We start from the raw sequence: 21,228 nt of genomic DNA, 5'->3' as shown, positions 1-21,228 counted from the left end.
TGAATGTCTGGGAAGGGAAAAACTGAACTGGGGTTGAAATCAGAAAAAAAAACAGTTTGAAGTTATACCCTCTTAATTGCATTTTCTACCAGATGATAATGGCTTTGTGACAGGCTTTACTGATAGGTGATGTAACTCTGCCTCTTATAGATGAAGATCCAAAGCATCCTCAGATTTCCCCGAAGCCTGTTTCAGCAACTGTGTAGACAGCACACACAAAAATCTAGGTGGAAGTCCTGGGGCTCAGTTAGTTGATTGGATCTATTAAAGTAGCATTGGAGAACACAGCTCAGAGATTTCCCAAACATATTTCTATAATTTCTTTTTATCTAGTTTTTGGGATAGGGATTATAAAAGCCTTGAGATTCTAGATGGAATCTCTGAATAGAAGGCTTTTTGGCCACATCTAGTACTCTCCTTTCCTCATTCCATTTCCAAACTCCTTGTTCACTTCTTCTTTGATTTTAGTACATTCTTACTACATGCCTTCCTCAAGATCTTTGTACTTGTTTTCTCTGCTTAGGGCGTTCTTTCCCACAATAGTTGCATGGCTTTCTCCCCTCACTTCTTTATTTCCGTATTACCTATCTTCATTAAAGCTGCTATAAAAAATAAAAACCCACACCTCAGTGGCTTAACATAATAGAAAGTTTCCATTCATGCAAACTTTACAAAAGTTCTCTGGTCAACAAATAGCTTTCCTCCAAATGGTGAATCAGGGGGACCCAGGGTACTTCGCTTTTGTGGCTCTGATGTCTTTAACATATGGATTTCAAAATCACTGTGCTCTTGTACATTAGACTAAAAAAAAACAAGGAACATTACATATGGTGGTGATGGTTAGTGGAGGTGGGGTTATGAGCCAGGCTTCATATTCATGAGCATCACTTTTGCTAACACTCCATTGGCTCAAACTCAGTCATGTAGCCACACTAATGGCAAGGGAGACTGGAAAATGACAGCTAGCTGAACAATTAAGAGAAATGAGTAAACTTGTCTAATGGGCAGCTATCCAGTCCCTACCATGAGGACTTTACTCAAATGTCTCCTTCTCCATGGAGCCTTCTATGATTACCCTTTATAAAATCACAACTGCTCCCCATCTTCCCCTCAATATTTCCATCCTTTTCCATGCTTCATTTTTTTCCTCTGTAGCACTTACTATATTACAATCTATAGATTTTCTTTCTTTATCTTGTTTACTGTCTGCCTCCCCTTCATCCCAATCAAACGGAAGGTCCATGAGACAGGGATTGCTGCCGATATTCATGGCCATATCATTGGACATTAGTAGACCCTCAATAAATGGCTGTTACATTGTGATTACATATATGCTTCACGTAGAAGTAGTCTCATCTGGTGGCACTTTTACTCATATATTGACAATAATTCTCCATTGTTTTTTCCCCAGCAAAATTTGTCAAGGTAGTTTGTCAGTAGAGAGAAATAAAGTTGTCAGGTGGCTCATCAAAAGTTCGATTTTGAGTAGTCCCCCCGTGTACTCATAATGTTTTATAAATACTTTTATCTATGTAAGCATATGGGCTTAGACACAATTCTAGGATTAAAATAGAAAGTTCTGTATCCATATTTCCCTTTTTTATACCTCCTTTTATGTTCTCTATCATTGTTTTGACTGCCGTTAGTGAAGCACTAGGCTAAATCTTGGGTTTCTGAGAAAAAAATTTAATCCTCACAACCACACTATAAAGTGTTTATTGTTCTAATTTTAAGATGAGGAAACTGAGGGCTAAAGACATTAAGTAACTCACCCATGTTCACATACTCAGCTGATAACTGGCAGCATTTAGATTTGGACTTACTTTCCATACAGATATTCACATTGCTAACCTTCAGGTTTTCCCTCATCATTTTCCACATCTACCCAAAAGTTGCTAATCATTTCCTTAATAGTGAGGCATAAATGACTGAGAAATCTTGACATATTATCCCCCTCAGGAGCACTTCATTCCCACAAGACACAAACTTTAGGGAAAATGAACAAATGTCTAATTGTATAACTCAAGCACCACCAGGTATGGTAGACATGTTGGCTTAAAAATAAAGTTGATGCTTGGGTTCTGATTCCGATAATGACCTATGGAGGGTATGGCCTGAGAAGGTTACTAGGTATGCCTACAAATGAATGTTTTGTTTTGGTTTTCCCTTGGAAAGAGTAAACTTATGCTTGAATCCTTCTAAAGTTTCTCAAATTACAAGATGGTCATTTATTTTACTTCAATCAAAACAACAAAGTACTGTCTGGGAAAGATGTATTGCCTTGACTTATTCTCAATTTATGCTTATTTTGGAGGCTTGTAGAAGTAACCTGATAGAGGAGGGGAAAAAAAACAGTGGGAGAAAATAAACTTAACACAGTTTAGGTATTGACCTTGGTGGTATGACATCACAATTGCAAGAGTTGGATGCCATTGTAAACAAGCTATGGAAAGAATACTGTTAAAAGTAACTCATTAAGTGGTTACATGGTGTAGCTCATGGACATATGGCACAGGAAAAAGATAAAGCTGTCTTTACATAACATAAAACTGTATTCTGTTATATAAATGTGTACTTGTGGCTTGGAATAAAATTCCTAGTGAAACATTACTTCTAATTTCAGCAGTACTGTACCTCAGGCCACATGGATGTAAGTAAAGATGATACCCTCTGGAAAACTGAGTTAGGCAACACCAAATGCATCCATGAGGATGCAAATTTCAATGTTGAAGGTGCCAGTGAAGAATTTGAACAAAATTGTTGCATGAAATATGAATGAAGAAATGTGATAGAATGATGTAATATTTTGTACTGTATAATTTTAAAGTAGTACACACAAGCAAAGTAATGAATTAAGCATTATATGTAAACAGGTGATAATTATATCTCCATTTCCTAAAGTTTCTATGTTAAAGGTGATCAAAAAACTTGGAGAGAGGGACTTCTCATTTGGAAAATGGGATAGTCACCTTTGGATATATGGTGTATCAGTCTCTGGAACTTCAGTTTCTCCACTGAAAGCATATAAAAGGCAATCCAAAGGATGTATGGAATATTAAAAGAGATTCAACTGTGAAACTAGCACTTTGCCTGAAACACTTGTTAGATCCCCCACCAAACTCATGCCATGTGATTTGGCAGTCTATTCATCTTACCGTAAGAGTAGCCCTACAGAAAATGTTCATTAAGAGTGAATGTTAAATTCATTGAATTTAGCAACACATGAGTAGCACTTCCTTTCTGATTATGCAAATCTCTCACCATCGTAATATGTGCTTCCTTTAATTTCATTAGGAACATTTGTAATGTAAATAGTAACAGAGCCAATATTTCAAACAGAAGCCATTCTTTAAAAAAAAAAAAAAAAGCTAAATGTCTAAATGTATTGAAATGCTTCTAAAAGTAAAATATTTAGCACTTATTTGCAGATGGGTAATGTTAAATATCCCATTCATTATTATTACTACCACTTGTCTGAATAAATCCTACCATAAGCATTAAGCAAGTAGGTAAACAAAGAACACTTCATGTGATGAATGCCAATATAAAGCACGTTTAAACTGTTCTGTCAAGAGACAAGCCTGGAAATGCTAACTGTGTTTCTTTGCTTTTCTGCAATCATCTGAATACATAAATTCAAATTGCAGCTTTTAAAACTTCAAATCGAGGCTTTTGAAATTTCAGAAAACACATGCACTCGGAAAAGCAGATTATAACAAGGTCCCAATGGGATTTTGTCACCATCATTTTTATATTTCAAAGTATAAAAAAACAAATCTAGATAAGAAATGACTACCAAATGTTTTCATATTTAAAAGATGCTGTATTTTTAAAGAAATTAAATCACTGGAAAAAAAAGTTTTCCACAAATATTGTGTAAAAAGAAAGATGCAAAAAGCTTAGCCAAAGCTTTTACTGTTTAAGTGATGATTTATTCTGAGCGTTCTTAAGAGTTTTCTAAATTAGTATATGGTTAATATCCATAAAATCGCATGCAAGATGCTGTCTTTCAAATTGATGCTAAAGGTTAATTAGAAAATATACTTGATTATTTATAGCACACCATTGAGTCCCAGATATTCTGTGTTCAAAAACACTGTAAATATAGAAAATTTAGCAGAATTATATTGGAAAGACAGTAATTCTTCACAAATTAACTTATAATGCGATCCATTTAAAAATTTTCAGTGAGAATTATTTTATAATTTGACTGAATGATACATTACATGAGTTAGAGTAACTAAAGTAGGAGAGCAGGTTAACCTACCAGAAATTAAACATTTTAAAGCTGCAATAACTGACATAGTGTATTACTGTCACAAACATCTACAGTAGGTCAACAAGCAGAAACTTAAAATATAATGAAGAAAGCACCATAAATCAATTCAGAAGAGATGGTGCTGGGGAAAAAAATATCCATTTCTGAAAAACTCTTGAAGGTTAGAAACAACACTATATAAACTTAAGAAGGATTAAATATTTGGGTGTTCTTTTTTAACAAATGAAAGAGTAAGGATCAAGAATAAGTGAGAATATCTGATCAATGGTAAAATGGCCACAATTTTAAGGATACTATCAATGAACATAATATCAAAGAAATAAACTGTTAAATTTTATGTAGGAAAAAACTACTAAAAGGCAAAAAGGAAGCTGGAAACATTCTCAATCTATGTTTCAGATAATGTGAAAAAAAGCTCTTAAGAAAACACAGGAAAAATGGGCAACAGACATTGCAGATAGACAGTAGAAGCTAAATAAATGACAAACAACGTTTCCAACTTTCCTATTAATAGAATGCTTAAAGTATCTATGACAAGCTTTTTATTTGTTTTATCAGGTATATAAATTATAATGCTCAATAGTGGTAAAGTGTAGTGAGACAAGTATTTTCTAACTGTTCGTGGGAGTTTATGAGTGTTCTGAGTACCCACCTTGACAAAAATTCAACAATGTGTGTCTGGATTCTTAGGATTCCCATTGTTAACTTTTCCTTCTTACTCCAGCAGATATGTGATTCAAAATGTATAAACAAATGTGTTTATTGTAGGGTTATTCATTATAATAAAAAATGAAAGCAAACAAAATTCCTAATAATACAATAATGGTGAAATATAGGGTACCCCTATATATCTTATTACTAGGATCTTTAAAAAATCTAGTTTTTAAAGAGTAATTAATGACCTACAGAGATATAGTCAAATAATAAATGAAGAAAATAAGCATACAATGTTTATAGAGTTTGAACCCAGTAATACATATAAATCTCAACTATAATGAATGAGCACATCTCTCCTCTTTGCTGGATATTCTTGATAGAAAAAATATGCAAGTAAATAATTTGAGACATATTTGAAAAGAGGGGAGTGTTTGATTTAGAATTTTCTAAACTTGAGAGTTATTATTATTTTTTTGTTTTGATATTACTTTTCCCTGCTCCTTAAATTTTTGTTTGTTTGGGGGGGGTTGGGGTTTTCTTCTCCTTGAAATTGTCTGTTTCTAGATGAAAGTTGAAAATGTTTAAAAGCTTTGCCAATGTGTCTAGGTTTTTCAAATGTAATCAGATTTTAGCAAGATTTTACTTAACTAAAAGTATTCAGAACACTGTGCAAAATCATCTGGAGTCAAATAGTAATGGAGGCAATGATTTGCAGAGTAGAAAGAGAGAGAGAAAAAGATGAGATAGACCCTCAAAATCTAGACCCAATGAATTAAATCAGCTTGGAACATTTAAACAAATAAAGGATACCTATACTAGAAGTTTTCTTCTTCCACAATTGATTCTAAGGTCAGAATCTGAGGGGAAATGGCGCTATTCCACGTTCTAAAACAAGCTGCCAGCAATCGAGACCAGCCACTTCCCCATAGGGTTTACTCTAAAGCAACAGTGGTATTATCTGTATTCCAAGCAATTTCCAACCTCCTCTGTACTCCGTGTCCCAGGCAAGGTTAAAAAGACTCAGATTGGAAGGGATAGTAAGCTTTGCAGGAGTGCAGTGTTTTTGGTAAGGGACAGCTCCTTCTCCTTCATCTCTCTGAAGTCAAAAGTAGACATGTTGAGAGAATCACTGAGAGTAAGTATATAGACTCCAAAGAAGGAAAAAGCATCCTCTCACTTCACTGAATGTTTGGAATCTGCAGACCTCCTTCACAGGTCTGTGTAGCTTTTGGAGAAGCCAGAAGAGCATTCTAAGCATTCCTTTGGCTTTCCATGCCTAAGCACTTAGAGTAGAAGAAGAGGAAGAACCATAAGATTAACCATACATAAGAAATCAACAAAAGGCTGTGAAATTGACTTTTCCTATTTTTCAATTTAAATAAGAGAGAACTGTCAATGATTAAAATTCATAAAATGAAGAAAGAATGGACTCAGAAAATAGCAAACATGAAATGTTAATTATTAGTTCAAAAGTTAGTTTACTATGTTTTCTCCGCCTACTGATTGCTAATGACTAAAGTCCTTATTTCCAGCTTTCGTCTCTCCCCTGAGCTCCAGATCTCTTGATTTTTTAAACTAGCAGTTTCCCCAAAATATATGAGACAACAAAATATACTCTCAGCTGAAGTAAATAGTATTCATCTTCCCAGCCAGATAAGGTAGAAGTACTTCTAGATCAGGTGTTATATTCAGGATAGGTTAAAAACAGACTCTGGTCCCAGTGTCCCAGGGATGAACAATGGATGTGCTTATTTCACATTGCATGCCTGTATCAAAATATCTCATGTACCCTACAAATACATACACTTACTATGTCCCTACAAAAGTTAAAAACAATACATCATAAATATTTGTAAAATAAGTAAATAAATGTATAAATGAATTTAAAGGAAATAGACAGAGGGGAGAATGTAACTTTACATGTCCCAGAACAGACTTTGAACAGGCTCTTATCATATAGGAAAACTGAATATATGCAAGCATAAGTCCAATAACCAGATTCCGATTTACAGAATGATTGTAACTGTAGTTCTCTCAAGGCCCAGTCTTTGAACAGGCTGTGTCTTATTCCTGCAACATGCTGATCTATCTTCATGCTTCAAGACTCAGATCCTTATCTTCTCTGGGATGTCTCCCAAGCACTGCCCCAGAAATAACTTCTCCTCCTACAATACTTAATCATAATCTTTGGCTTATATGCTTGTTTCTTCTCATTGACTATGAAATCCTCAAGACAAGGTATATAATCTTGGTATATAACATATACATCTTTAATCCTAATGCCCAATAGAGTTCTTGGAAGATAGTAAGCTCCCAATACACATTTGTTAATTTGAAGCAAAAAAAAAAAAAATTACCTAATCATTCAAAAAACTGAATTATCACAGATGTCCATCTAAAGTACTATATTAACACAATGAAATGCTATACAGCCAGGTTAATGAACAAACTAAAATTATATGCAACATGGATTATTGTAAACATAATGTTGTGGGGTTTTTTTGTTTTTTTTTATTATTATACTCTAAGTTCTAGGGTACATGTGCACAACGTGCAGGTTTGTTGTAAACATAATCTTGAATGAAAAAGGCAAGACACAAAGGAGTATAAGCCATATAATTCCATTTTCATAATATTCAGTACAGGCCAAATAATCAAAGTTGACAGGGTACTGGTTATACTTGGAGGTAGTGACTGCGAAGGGGTAAGAGGAGATTTCTGAGATTCTGATAATATTCTATTTCCTTCTCTGATTGTACAGTGTGTTCCATTTTTAAAAGACTATTGAGCTATACAGTTAAATTGTGCAGCGTCCTGTACGTATATTATACTTCAATTAAAAGCTTCCATGGAAGATATACATAGTTCCCAAAAGACAATAGAACAAAAAATTTTCAATTATTTTAAGCACAAACAATTGTGTTCAGCTGTCTTACAATCGAATATATAAGAATAAATTTATGGCTAATTAGCACAGAGTATATGCATTTTCATAATTAAAACTTCCACGAGTACAACATATGTTAAGTATTTAAAATCAGTTTTTCTCTTTCCTCAAATAAGGTTGTGAATCATAATTTGGAAAACAGTTCAGCATGTAATAATTTAGTGATTTTATTTTAAACCAAGCTGAAGCCACATGGAGCAGAACTGCTTAACTGAACCCTATCCAAATCCTTGACCCACAGAATTAGGAGCAGATAAAATGGATGCTACTTAAGCAAAACAAAAACTTTGTTTATACTTTTGTCCTATAATTTTCCATAAGTGTACTTTAATTAAACATTTTTAAACTTGCAACTTTAGGTTATATACTTACTTTAGTTGGTTCTCAACCAGGGACAATTTTGTCCCCACCCCCAACCCCCCAGTATATTTGGCAATGCCTTGAAACATTTTTGGTTGTCACAGTTCAGGGGCGAGGTGTTACTACTGGTATCCAATGTGTACAACAGGCCAGGGATACTGCTGAATACCCTACAATGCACAGGACAGCCCCTCACAGCAAAGAATTATCCAAACTTAAATGTTAGTAATGCTAAAGTTGAGAAACCTTGCTCTGATATCATAACATAATGTTGTTAGAATTTTTATTTTATTCATTTTTATGTATGTATGTATGTATGTATATATGTATGTATTTGAGATGGGGACTTTCTCTGTTGCCCAGGCTGGAGTGCAGTGGTGCGATCTTGGCTTATTGCAGCCTCTGCCTTCCAGGTTCAAGTGATTCTCCTGCCTCAGCCTCTGCAGTAGCTGGGATTACAGGCGCCTGCCACCAAGCCTGGCTAATTTTTGTATTTTTAGTACAGACGGGGTTTCACCATGTTTGCCAGGCTGGTCGCAAAATCCTGACCTCAAGTGATCCGCCCACATCGGCCTCCCAAAGTGCTAGGATTACAGGCATGAGCCACTGCACCCGGCCAGGAATTTTTGAATCAGAAATTTTCTTGACCAATTTTAATCTCTTATCATTTAGAGATTCTTGAAATATTGAAATTGCTTTGTTCAAAGTGAATGAATTTTCTTAAATTATATATTGTGAACAGCTTTTAAATTGCTTATTTTCAAATTGTTTGCCATGTTTGTTTTCCAGTTTGCATTAAAAAATAGTTTGAGAAATATGTTGTTTATAACAATTTTATTCTTCTTTCTCCAGGCTAGAAGAACAAAAGAATATCTTGTCAGAATTTCAAAGAGATTTAAATGAATTTGTTTTATGGTTGGAGGAAGCAGATAACATTGCTAGTATCCCGCTTGAACCTGGAAATGAGCAGCAACTAAAAGAAAAGCTTGAGCAAGTCAAGGTAATTTTATTTTCTCAAATCCCCCAGGGCCCACTTTTATAAAGAAGTATATGAATCTATTTTTTTAATTTAATCATTGGTTTCCTGCCCATTAGGTTATTTATAATTCCTTGCTAAAGTGTTTTTGTTGCAACTTTATTTTTTCTTAACCCTGCAGTTCTCAACCAGTGCACATAAGAACATATGTATGTATGTGTGTGTGTGTGTATTTATATATACACACACATATTGCATCTATACATATAGATGTATATAATCTATGTATATAAATCACAGTTTTTATCTTAAAAACTAATTTGAAAATAATTTTAGATTTATTTGAGAACTTCAAAACTTAATTTTTTTTTTTTTTTTTTTGAGACGGAGTCTTGCTCTGTCACCCAGGCTGGAGTGGTGCAGTGGCCAGATCTCAGCTCACTGCAAGCTCCCCTTCCCAGGTTCACGCCATTCTCCTGCCTCAGCCTCCCGAGTAGCTGGGACTACAGGCGCCCGCCACCTCGCCCGGCTAATTTTTTGTATTTTTTAGTAGAGACGGGGTTTCACCGTGTTAGCCAGGATGGTCTCGATCTCCTGACCTCGTGATCCGCCCGTCTCAGCCTCCCAAAGTGCTGGGATTACAGGCTTGAGCCACTGCGCCCGGCCGTTCAAATAATTTTAAAAACTAAAGACCAGATTGTGGAATCATAAAATCTAAATCTAAATGGGAATCACTTTTTTAATCTGTCCTGGTTACCTACTGGAGATTTGAGAAGAGACTTTAAAAAGAAGAATCCATTTTCTTAGGGAATATCTGGATTGCCAAATCAATATCACTACTTCAGCCTCTAATTAAAGGCATTATATCCTCCCAAAGCAATGTTTTGTTTTAGCTTGTTTGTCTGGAGGTGTAGGACGTGGTGTTGGTTCACATTCCATTTGGTTGAATAGACATCCAGCTTATTCCAGTGGCTTTTCATGCCTTCCTACTGTGATGTCTGCTTATTACGGATTACTTCCCTTGGCTGACTGACATGCTCTGATTGTGCTGTTGGATTAACTTTCATGGTTTTAGTTTTAGGAAAGCAACTCTTTTGGATCTATTTCATTTTAATTGTCAAACAGAAGGTGAAAGGGGAAGAGAAATTAATATTTAATCATTCCCTATTATGTGCCAAGTATTAGATACATGTACAGCCACTATTTTATTTAATCTTCATATCAAATTTTGACAATGGTTGCTATTATCCTCATTTTACAAGGTCACATAATCAAAGGGAAATGAAATTGCTCCTTTATCAATGATTCAGTTGCCTTATACATGTAAATCAGAGTCCAATGTCAAACATTTATTTCTGTGAAACAAGAAATTTACACCTGAACAAGAAATAAAGTATAAAAATAAAATATGGTGTAATTCAATAAACAAATATGGAGCACTGACTATACATCAGATGTTTTACTAGGTATTTGAGATTCAAAAATAGAAAAAAATGGGAATCATTTGAAGATGGTTATACCCTAGAACAATGAACTCAGTCTATTCTTGGAAATTTATCTTTCCTAAATGTACTGTGTCATATATAGTAATATAATTGATAATTCATTTGAGACATTATTTAGTGGCATTTTCTTATATAATTAATATATATGATTCTATTTTTCTCCTGAAAGAATCTAGATCAGGCCGGGCGCTGTGGCTCAAGCCTGTAATCCCAGCACTTTGGGAGGCCGAGACGGGCGGATCACGAGGTCAGGAGATCGAGACCATCCTGGCTAACATGGTGAAACCCCGTCTCTACTAAAAAAATACAAAAAAACTAGCCAGGCGAGGTGGCGGGGTCCTGTAGTCCCAGCTACTTGGGAGGCTAAGGCAGGAGAATGGCGTAAACCCGGGAGGCGGAGCTTGCAGTGAGCTGAGATCCGGCCACTGCACTCCAGCCTGGGCGACAGAGTGAGACTCTGTCTCAAAAAAAAAAAAAAAAAAAAAAAAAAAAATCTAGATCAGTGCTGTCAAATAGAACTTCTGTGGTGATGAAAATATTCTGCATTATCCATTTTTGTAACAACTAGTTATTTGTACCTTTTGAATGCCTGGAGAGTTGGTAGTGTGACTGAGGAACTTGAGATTTTATTTTAGCGAATTTTGATTAACTTAAATGTTGATAGTGTCGTATGGCTAATGGGTACTGTAGCAGACACTGTAACTCTAGATGACAAAAATGAATAAAACACGGTTGTTAATATCGTGGTGGTTTTGGAGGTCTTGGGAAAGGGTATACACTATATGATGGTGAATGAGTAAGAGAAATTTAGGGATATGGAGTGAAAAATGAGGATTCTAGAATGAAACTACCCAAATTTGAACCACAGCTTTGTTGCTTGCTAGATTTGTGTCCTGGGAGCTGGTATTTAACCTCTTTGTCTCAGTTTCCTTCCATATAAAATGAAGATAATAGGATCTACCTGATATAAGTATTATAATATGAAGACAAACTAAGATACTAAACATGAAAAAGTTAGCACAGTGCCTGGCACTATGTATATCGAGAGTAAACATTCTCAATGTCAGTTACCTCTTAAGATGATAATGCAGTTTCTCAGTGGCAAGCTACGGTATGCTATGGCATGCTATGATACCCAAGAGGTTGATGAATTTATTCACATTGTTCTATTTCTGATAGAGACATGTTTTCAGACACTAACTTTATTTGGAGTGTTGCTTTACCATCTCACATTTTTCTCTTAAAAAATTATGAGGGATAAAATAATCATTTTTTTCCTGCAAAGATTTATCTACTGGGGAGTGAGTGTTTCAGTCAATCAGCTCTGTGCTCAAATAGAAAACTGTTGGTATTTGAGGTACCACTGGGCCCTCGGTCAAGTCGCTTCATTTTGATAGACTAATCAATAGAAGCGAAGACAAGGTAGTTGGAATTGTGCTGTAATTCATTTTAAACGTTGTTGCAATGTCTGTTTCAGTTACTGGTGGAAGAGTTGCCCCTGCGCCAGGGAATTCTAAAACAATTAAATGAAACTGGAGGACCCGTGCTTGTAAGTGCTCCCATAAGCCCAGAAGAGCAAGATAAACTTGAAAATAAGCTCAAGCGGACAAATCTCCAGTGGATAAAGGTTAGACATTAACCATCTCTTCTGTCACATGTGTTAAATGTTGCAAGTATTTGTATGTATTTGTCTCCTGGGTGCTTCATTGGTGGGGGAGGAGGCTGGTATGTGGATTGCTGTTTTGTTTTGTTTTTCAACCTGACCGTTTGCCTTGGCTGTATGTTTTGTTGTGGCTAGAAAAAATGATGATGGTGAATGGCTTTACATTAGTGACCAAATGCCATAATTTATACTACAATTTTTTTGCCTAAATTATTCTGAAGAATTAGACTGAAGAAATGATGAAGTATTTAATTCAGTGGCCAGGTATATACTGACAGCATTGAATCTAAAAGGACGTGGTCTGGTTCTAGTTAAACAAGTATCATAAATCAAAATTAATTATTCACACCTAGATTATAGATTTAATAATTAATGTACACTAACGTTCTCCACAAGTTTATTTACTTACCTACTTATTAACTCGTGAGTTTTCATCTTTCCACCTTGAATACTATATAAATCTAATATTAATACTATTTATTAAATTAATGCATATTTATTTTATATAAAGCAAGTGGTGCATATGAATTTATAATAAAAAGCAACATCAATTGATCCAGCACTATTTATTCAAAGATAATCATTTCCTCACTGTATTGTCATGGCATCTTTGTTATAAATCAAGAGAACTTGTATGTATGAATCTGCGTCTAGATTCTATATCCTCTTCCATTTGATTAACTCTGTACTATAACAGTACTTCACTGGCTTAATTACAATCTTTTTTTAAAAACAATTCTACTGAGCTATAATTCACGTACCATTTAACTCATTTTAAGTGGACAATTCAATGGTATTGGGATATTACTTTTTTAAGCTGTGATAAAATATGTAACATAAAAAATTGTCATTTTAGTCATTTTGTGTGTACAATTCAGTGGCATTTATTACAACCATCACCACAATTTATCCCGCCCCCCAATTTTTTTTTTTTTTCTTTTTTGGAGATAGAGTCTCGCTGTGTCACTTAGGCTGAAGTGCAGTGGTGCGATCTCGGCTCACTGCAACCTCACCTCCCAAGTTCAAGTGATTCTCCTGCCTCAGCCTCCTAAGTAGCTGGGATTACAGGCGCCTGCCACCATGCCCAGCTAACTTTTTGTCTTTTTACTAGAGATGGGTTTTTGCCATGTTGGCCAGACTGGTCTCAAACTCCTAACCTCAGGTGATCCGCCCACCTTGGACTCCCAAAGTGTTGGGATTAGAGGTGTGAGCCACTGCGCCCAGTCTCCAAAATTTTTATTACTCCAACCAGACAGTCTGTAACCATTAAGCAATAGTTCCCCTTTCTCTGTCTTCCCGTCCACTAGTAGCCTCTGGACTACTTTCTGTTTCTATGAATTTGGCTATTCTAGATCTTTTACATAATTGGAATTGTATATTTACCACTTTGTGTCTGCCTTACTTCACTCAGCATAATATTTTCAAGGTTCATCTATGTTGTAGCATGTGTCAGAATTTCACTCCTTTTTATGACTGAATAATATTCCATTGTATGTATGTATGCAATCATTTTATTTACACATTTTGGATCTGGTTGTGTAAACCATCCAACTTTGTTCTTCCTATTCAAGATTGCCTTGGCTACTTTTGTTTCTTTGAATAAATTTTAGAACCATGTTGTCTATTTTTACATAAAGCCTGCCAGGATATTGATTGAAATTTTGTGAATCTGGAGCTCAATTAGCATCTTTACAATACTGAGTCACGTAATTTGTGAACATCTCGAATTGTGTCAGGTTATTTATTATACTTTTTATTGATGATGCTGACATTCTAATAACAGATCATTTACATGACTGATAAAATATTTAGGAACTAAAATAAGTACCAATTTTATGACATTAAAACCATAATGTGCGCTTAAGTCTCTGTAATTCAAGCAGGTAGTTATTTGGGGAAAAAAAAAAAAAAACCCTTCTTGGTTTCTACCTTTAATGATTGCAAAACATCTGTGTAAAGATATAGACTTTTATGTATGGAGGGAAGGTGGTGTCCCAGCAATTAAATTTTACATCTACATAACAATGCAAATGAAATCATCCCTCATAAAAAGAGAACAAGGAGACAGGATACCCAAAATGTCCTACAATATCTCAGTACATCTTATGGCAAAAAAAAAAAAAAATTATAATTGTAGGAATTATGAGATAACTATCTAAAATATACAATAGCAGGTTTGTGGATTGTGAACGAGTGAAGGTTTTGTGTGTTCTGAAACAAAATAAAAAGTCAAATTTTTATGATAGAAAATTAAAACTGAGGTTACGAACACCATCATGTATATATTTATGTTACTACAGCATCCATAATATCTGTTTCTTATGTCAAAATTATAATTTTAATGCAATGTCTTTGCCATTAAATGCCACAGGATTTGGAATTTTCTTCATTAGTCATATGTAAATTATTTAATCATCTTTTCTCCATCCATATGCCCCTGTATCCCTGTTAGTTTAGATTTAGGGATACAAAGGAAATGATTAGTAACAGATTTAGGTAAATAACACAAGTTTTTTTTAAAGTTAAAAAAGTGGCTTATAACACTGGCAGACCATTTTGATCTTCATTAAATCTCAAGCTCTTACTTATTACAGGAGGGTAGAAATAAAGCGGACCCCCTCCCTGTGTTCTCGAGTCCTATCCTTCATCCAAAGCTTAGAGTGGGTGATATAATTAGAACTAGTGGGTCAATTCCTTAGTACATAGTATCTCCAGATATATCCTAATATCATAATCAGTTGGCAGGTGCTTTCTGCACAGCTAACTAATATGCTGCATTCTGCATATTGAGCCAACTGACCACTTACTTTTGTACCTTTATTTTATTTTTTGAGACGGAGTCTCACTTTGTTACCCAGGCTGCAGTGCAGTGGCACGATCTCGGCTCACTGCAACCTCCACCTCCCGGGTTCAAGCGATTCTTCTGCCTCAGCCTCTCGAGTGGCTGGGACAACAGGCGCACGCCATCACACCCGACTAATTTGTATTTTTAGTAGAGATGGAGTTTCACCATGTTGGCCAGGTTGGTCTCGAACTCCTGACCTCATTATCCGCCCACCTCAGCCTCCCAAAGTGCTGGGATTACAGGCGTGAGCCACTGCACCTGGCCTGTACCTTTATGTTTCATTGCTGAAGAGAGAAAACAGCGGGTGAAGATAATATAGCTATTTCTTTAAGGGAGTGGTGGACCGTATAATGAGTTCATTGCAAAAGCGTGTTACCTTGCCTTGGCCTGGGTAGCTTCTGTTTAAGCGGATATGGAAAGGGTTGCTTTAAACTGAATATAGCCATTAGCATAAATTTATGGGTGCCTTCATGCAATGAAGGCTCATGAAATGATATCCTCATTCTTGTCTAATACATAACTTGACCTTTTACAGTCTTTAACAATAATACCCATAAGAGCCACAAAGTGGGGATGTTATTAAAGCTAGCCTCTGTGTTTCTCTCTCTGAGCATCTCATTCTATGATCTTTATACACACTTCTGACTCAGGTGTTTTTAATATTTATCCCTCTTCATATTTCTTTGTATTTTCTCTGAACATGCATGTGGGTGTAGGAGGCTCTCTTGCCATCATCATTGCTCTCTTCCTCTATGTTTCTCACTGTTATGCTAATTTTCATCTATGAATTGACACCTTACTGTATTTATTATGAATCTACTTTTTTTTTCTTTCTTTCTTTCTTTCTTTTTTTTTTTTTTTTTTTTTTTTTGAGACAGAGTTTTGCTCTGTCGCCCAGGCTGGAGTGCAATGGTGCGATCTCAACTCACTACAACCTCTGCCTGCCAGGTTCAAGCAATTCTCCTGCCTCAGCCTCCCAAGTAGCTGGGATTACAGGCATGCACCACCACGCCCGGCTAATTTTTGTATTTTAATTAGAGACAGGGTTTCACTATGTTGATCAGGCTGGTCTTGAACTCCCGGCCTCAGGTGATCCGCCCACCTCGGCCTCCCAAATTGCTGGTATTGCCAGTGTGAGCCACCGCACCTGGCCATGAATCTACTTTTCTATATGCATATTTGCCACTATTTTTCTGCCCCGGTGGTTTATGTAACACATTCTCTTCTACTCTCCTTCCCTGACCCCTTTAATCCCAGTTTCATTTCCTTTCATGTCTTTTTATTTTGTGTCCCCTTTCCTCATTCTTTATTGCTCTTATACATGTTATATGTGAGTATTTTTTTAACTACCCATTTATTTAAAACCAAAATATACTTTGTCATTCTTTATTTTTGAATCATATTGTATCCTTCCTTAATTTAAAAGGTGAAAAGATGGAACATTCATTTTGCAGGCTCAGGATTATTTAGGTAGAAGGAGCCTCATGAAACTAAATTATTTTCACATCTTCTAGATTAGAACACCGAGTCCTAGAAAGGTTATTGAGACCATGTAGCTCTCTATTTAAATATAAAAGTGATTCCAAAATAAAGAATGGGGGTTTTAACCTTTTGGTGCAGCTCAAGTGATTTCTATGTGGATAATACCCTAGAAAAAAAAGAAAAAATATGGATTCCCATTTCATTCCATTGCTCCTTTAAATATTAAAATGGGGATTTATTTTATTTTAAAAAAACTATATAAGTTTTTGCTTTGCTTTCTGCCCTTTTTGAGAACTAAATGCTAGGTTTTTAAATTACTTTCTAGAACCTTCTCTACTGTGGAACATTTATGATTATGTAATATAGCAAAACATGTTTATGTTGTTTCAGAGTTAGTTAAAATCCTATTTTTAATGTCAAGTAATTTTATAGGTAGTATATGTTATGCATTCCTGTTTTAATAAATATATTTTCATTTTGTTAAATAAATTTAAGTTTTCATCATATTTTACATGTAAACAGTAACTTACTATCTACACGTAAAATACCATTTACAAATAAAATATGCTGTTTAAATGTAAATAGTAAATTACTATTTGAACTTGTTACTGCCCAGACAGTATAAAATGGTGCATATAAAGAAAAAAGCATTTTGGAAAATAGTTAAGAAATTTTGCTGGAAAGTGAATTTTACTTAAGTGCATCTTTAAAAATCTTATTCACTTTACCTAGGAAAAAGATAGGTTTACAAATATAACATATATAACGAACCTTTAATATGGGAATAATTTTCGTAATATTGGTAATAGTACAGGTATTATTTTCAAAAACTCACAAAATAAAAATTATGAAAGTAAAAATATAGTGCAACTCCTAGCAAAACTATCTTCCACAATATACAGTTGGCTGTATCTAAATTGCCAGAAATCTGGTTCATTTTGTATTAACCTTTAATCATGTTGCTTCTAAATATGTATCTGAGGAGTAAACACTTTAGATTTATTTTCATTTGTATAAGGTAAATAAATGTTTAGTCTTTTTCCAGACATATTTGCTATGTAATGACAGTCATTATTAGTCATCAGTATAAATGTGAATAGCAAAAAGGAGAAAATTAAATAAAGCTAAAGCTTGACTTTCCCACTCCTTGCTCAAAAATGGACACTTTGTCCAATCAATTTCCTATCACAAGATGATGATTAATAGATTGTTCTAATAGTTACCGTTCAGTCCTGTCCTTAATGTGATATTTTTTCTTTTTTTTCTTTTTTCTTTTTCTTTCTTTTTTTTTTTTAATGATACTTTAAGTTCTAGGGTACATGTGCACAACGTGCAGGTTTGTTACATATGTATATATGTGCCGTGTTGGTGTGCTGTACCCATTAACTCATCATTTACATTAGGTATATCTCCTAATGCTATCTCTCCCCCATCCCCCCACCCCACAATAGGACCTGGTGTGTGATGTGATATTTTTTTCAACCAAAGAATAGAATCTTCACTGGCATTGTTACCATATTGACTGGTATTTATGGAACCCTGGAAAAAATGCTGTAAAATATCTAGTAGGGAGGATAATAATCATTATAGGAAATCATTTCTCTAGCTGGAAGTCATAGCAGGGACCAGATAGTTCCACTGGAGCTTTTATGTGCTCATGATTTTCTCCCTTAAAGTGTATTTGTAACACAGTTCACACAGCTTTCAATTTTATAAATCTGTGTGCTAAAATGCTATTATATAAGAAAACAGGTCAGGCGCGGTGGCTCACGCCTGTAATCCCAGCACTTTGGGAGGCCCAGGCAGGTGGATCACAAGGTCAGTAGATCGAGACCATCCTGGCCAACATGGAGAAACCCCATCTCTACTAAAAACACAAAAATTAGCTGAGCATGGTGGCGCATGTCTGTAATCCCAGCTACTCGGGAGGCTGAGGCAGGAGAATCGCTTAATCCAGGGAGTCGGAGGTTGCAGTGAGCCAAGATCATGCCAGTACACTCCAGCCTGGCAACAAAGCAAGACTCCGTCTCAAAAAAACAAAAGGGGGGTGTTCACCTATTTATTGGGCATATAGTCTGATAGTTCCTAGAAATCCATGATCTTGGATGTTTTCTTTATGTAAGTTCCTGGAAATCCATTATTTGGATGTTTTCTTTATGTAGTTAATAGTCACAGCAAAACTGTAATTAAATTATTTATTTAACAGCTATCTAATGAAGGACTACTATGTGCCACATTCTGTTCTAAGCATATCATAATCGCTTCCCACCCTTCCCTTATTTAAAGGACATGCATAATTTTATAGGGGTTGGCATTATAAATATTCATATCTCTAATTTATAGTTGCTAAACAGTTGGAGGCTGAGGGTTGGGGGAAGGGAGTAGTAATTTAAAGTTTATAACATAAGCATCCTTGACTTTACCTCCTATAATTTCACACTGACATGAGGTTTATTACTAGGTTGTGTGTCATGAGTACATCTCAATTTGCTCTGACAGTTCTGGTTTTTGCCTGTTATCCTATCATAATTTTTAATAGCTCCCTCTTTCATTGTCATAAGTATTCCACTTTAGAAGATAAAATATAGAGAGAGGGTCACTCTAGTTATGAGAACAAACATCAGGCTTTTAGAGCTAGGTTTGGCCCAGTGCTCAATAACTATTATTATCATTATTGTTTTTGTTCTTAGCAGCAGCATCGTCCTTGTCATCATCATCTACCTTCTTACTACTTTAGTTAAGCTGAGAATTTCAGCCTATCCAAGAAATCTGATTGGCATTATTACCCAATTAATCACTCTTTAATGACAATAAGTATATAAGAATACGTAATATTTAACTTTCCAAATTATTGAAATGTTACACTGTGTATGGAAAACTCTTTCTAACCATGTTTTTTCTCTACTCTCAAATCATAACAATCATCAATACAGAAGACGACTTCTATGACCAAATTCATGGTTGTTTTTTTCCCCACACACCAAACAGCAGACCCCAACTGGGTGTCTCTAATTCAGTTCTGACACTATCCACCCAGAGATAGTGTCAGATCCCATAGACTGAGGGCTCAGTCCCTAGGTCTGCCTCCTCTGCACCCCCCACCACACACACACCAGTCTCAAGTCCAGGCCTCTGGAACTTCTGACCAATGGGCTTCAAGTTGGGGTTCCCATGACCCCCTCTTTGGGTTCAATTAATTTGCTAGAGCAGCTCACAGAACTCAAGAAAACACTCACTTTCACCTGTTTATGATAGAGGATATTGCAAAAGACACAGATGAAGAGATGCATAGGGTGAGGTATGGTTGTGGGGTGGGAATGAAAGGGGCATGGAGCTTCCATGCCCTCCCTGGGTGCACCACCCTCTAGGAACCCCCATGTGTTCAGCTACCCGGAAGCTCACTGGACTCTGTCCTCTTTGTTTTTTATGGAAGCTTCCTGACATCAGCATTCCTTCCCCAGGGTATATGGTGGGACCCTCTCATAGGAGGTTCTTAAGACCTATAATCTGAAAGGCGGGGGAGCATTAGAGTGAAAGGAGAGCAGGAGAAGATCAGAGGCCTGCCCGTGACACCCAACACACCCAACATTATAACAAAAAAACTGTAACAAGGGCTATGGGTGTTATGAGCCAGGAGACTAATTCAGGTTGTGGTGAAAATTCAATGAGGTAGTAGATGGAACATGTATAACACAGTATCTGGCATATTGTAATTGCTCAAAAAATGTTAGCTTAAAAACAGTAGGAGTAATACTAAAATAGAAGAATGCAAAGACCAAGCACAAAATTATCCCTGATTCTCACCTTCTCCAAATTCTCCAAAAGTCTTACCTTCTTAATCAGACAGTTATAAATATGGCTCTTGGGGAGAAAGCTGAACTATGTGCTACTATTATGAATGCAGCAGGTGAAGGAGAGGAGAGTTAGAGGCGGCAAGACAACAAAATGGCTCTCGTGGAAGGCACAGAGGGTTTTCAGCCAGTGCTCTCCCATTCCACTGATATCATTATTTTCATTTTCTTTGACCAGCTAGCATTTCAGCTAAAATGTGTTGGAAAGTGATAGATTTTTCTCCTCACATTGCCTAAGAAACCCAACAAAGCCAGCATTGTTTTCAAACACCAGCATTTTCACTTTTAAAGTATGAACATAATTCAGAGGACCTTTTAATTCTGAACATCATTTTTATCAATCTATTAGCCTGACTTTAACCCAGAAATCCAAGCAGAAAGCAATTCAACTTTCACACTGCTTCTCCATCCCTTCCCCCTACCTTTATTTTTGATATCAGTTTCCCCCATTTTGGCAAAGTAATGGAAAATCATTTGTAGAAGGTTACATTGAAGCCAGATAATTTTCTATTAGGAAACCTCACCAAATACAAGATTATTTGTTCATTTCAATATAATAATGTTTTAAAAAATATAACAAAAATCCAGCATAAATTGTGAAGCACTGATACTTGTGCACCAACTTATTTCCATATTGAAACTTTATTATTGCCACTGTATACA

The 21,228-nt window shown here is 35.7% G+C and overlaps 1 protein-coding gene across 15 annotated transcripts in view; it reads left to right on the top strand.

The window, feature by feature from the left end:
* DMD (dystrophin) overlaps window positions 1–21,228 on the top strand; it is a 2,269,491-nt gene that overhangs the window by 1,424,437 nt on the left and 823,826 nt on the right. For all 15 annotated transcript variants that reach the window (XM_050777140.1, XM_050777144.1, XM_050777148.1 and 12 more), the window contains 2 exons: window positions 9,096–9,243; window positions 12,202–12,351. In XM_050777140.1, the coding sequence (XP_050633097.1) occupies window positions 9,096–9,243; window positions 12,202–12,351 (298 nt within the window). The remainder of the gene's footprint in view (window positions 1–9,095; window positions 9,244–12,201; window positions 12,352–21,228) is intronic.

Source organism: Macaca thibetana, chromosome X (assembly GCF_024542745.1).
Source record: "Macaca thibetana thibetana isolate TM-01 chromosome X, ASM2454274v1, whole genome shotgun sequence".
Taxonomy (NCBI): Eukaryota; Metazoa; Chordata; class Mammalia; order Primates; family Cercopithecidae; genus Macaca; species Macaca thibetana.
This window is presented reverse-complemented; position numbering and strand designations above follow the sequence as displayed.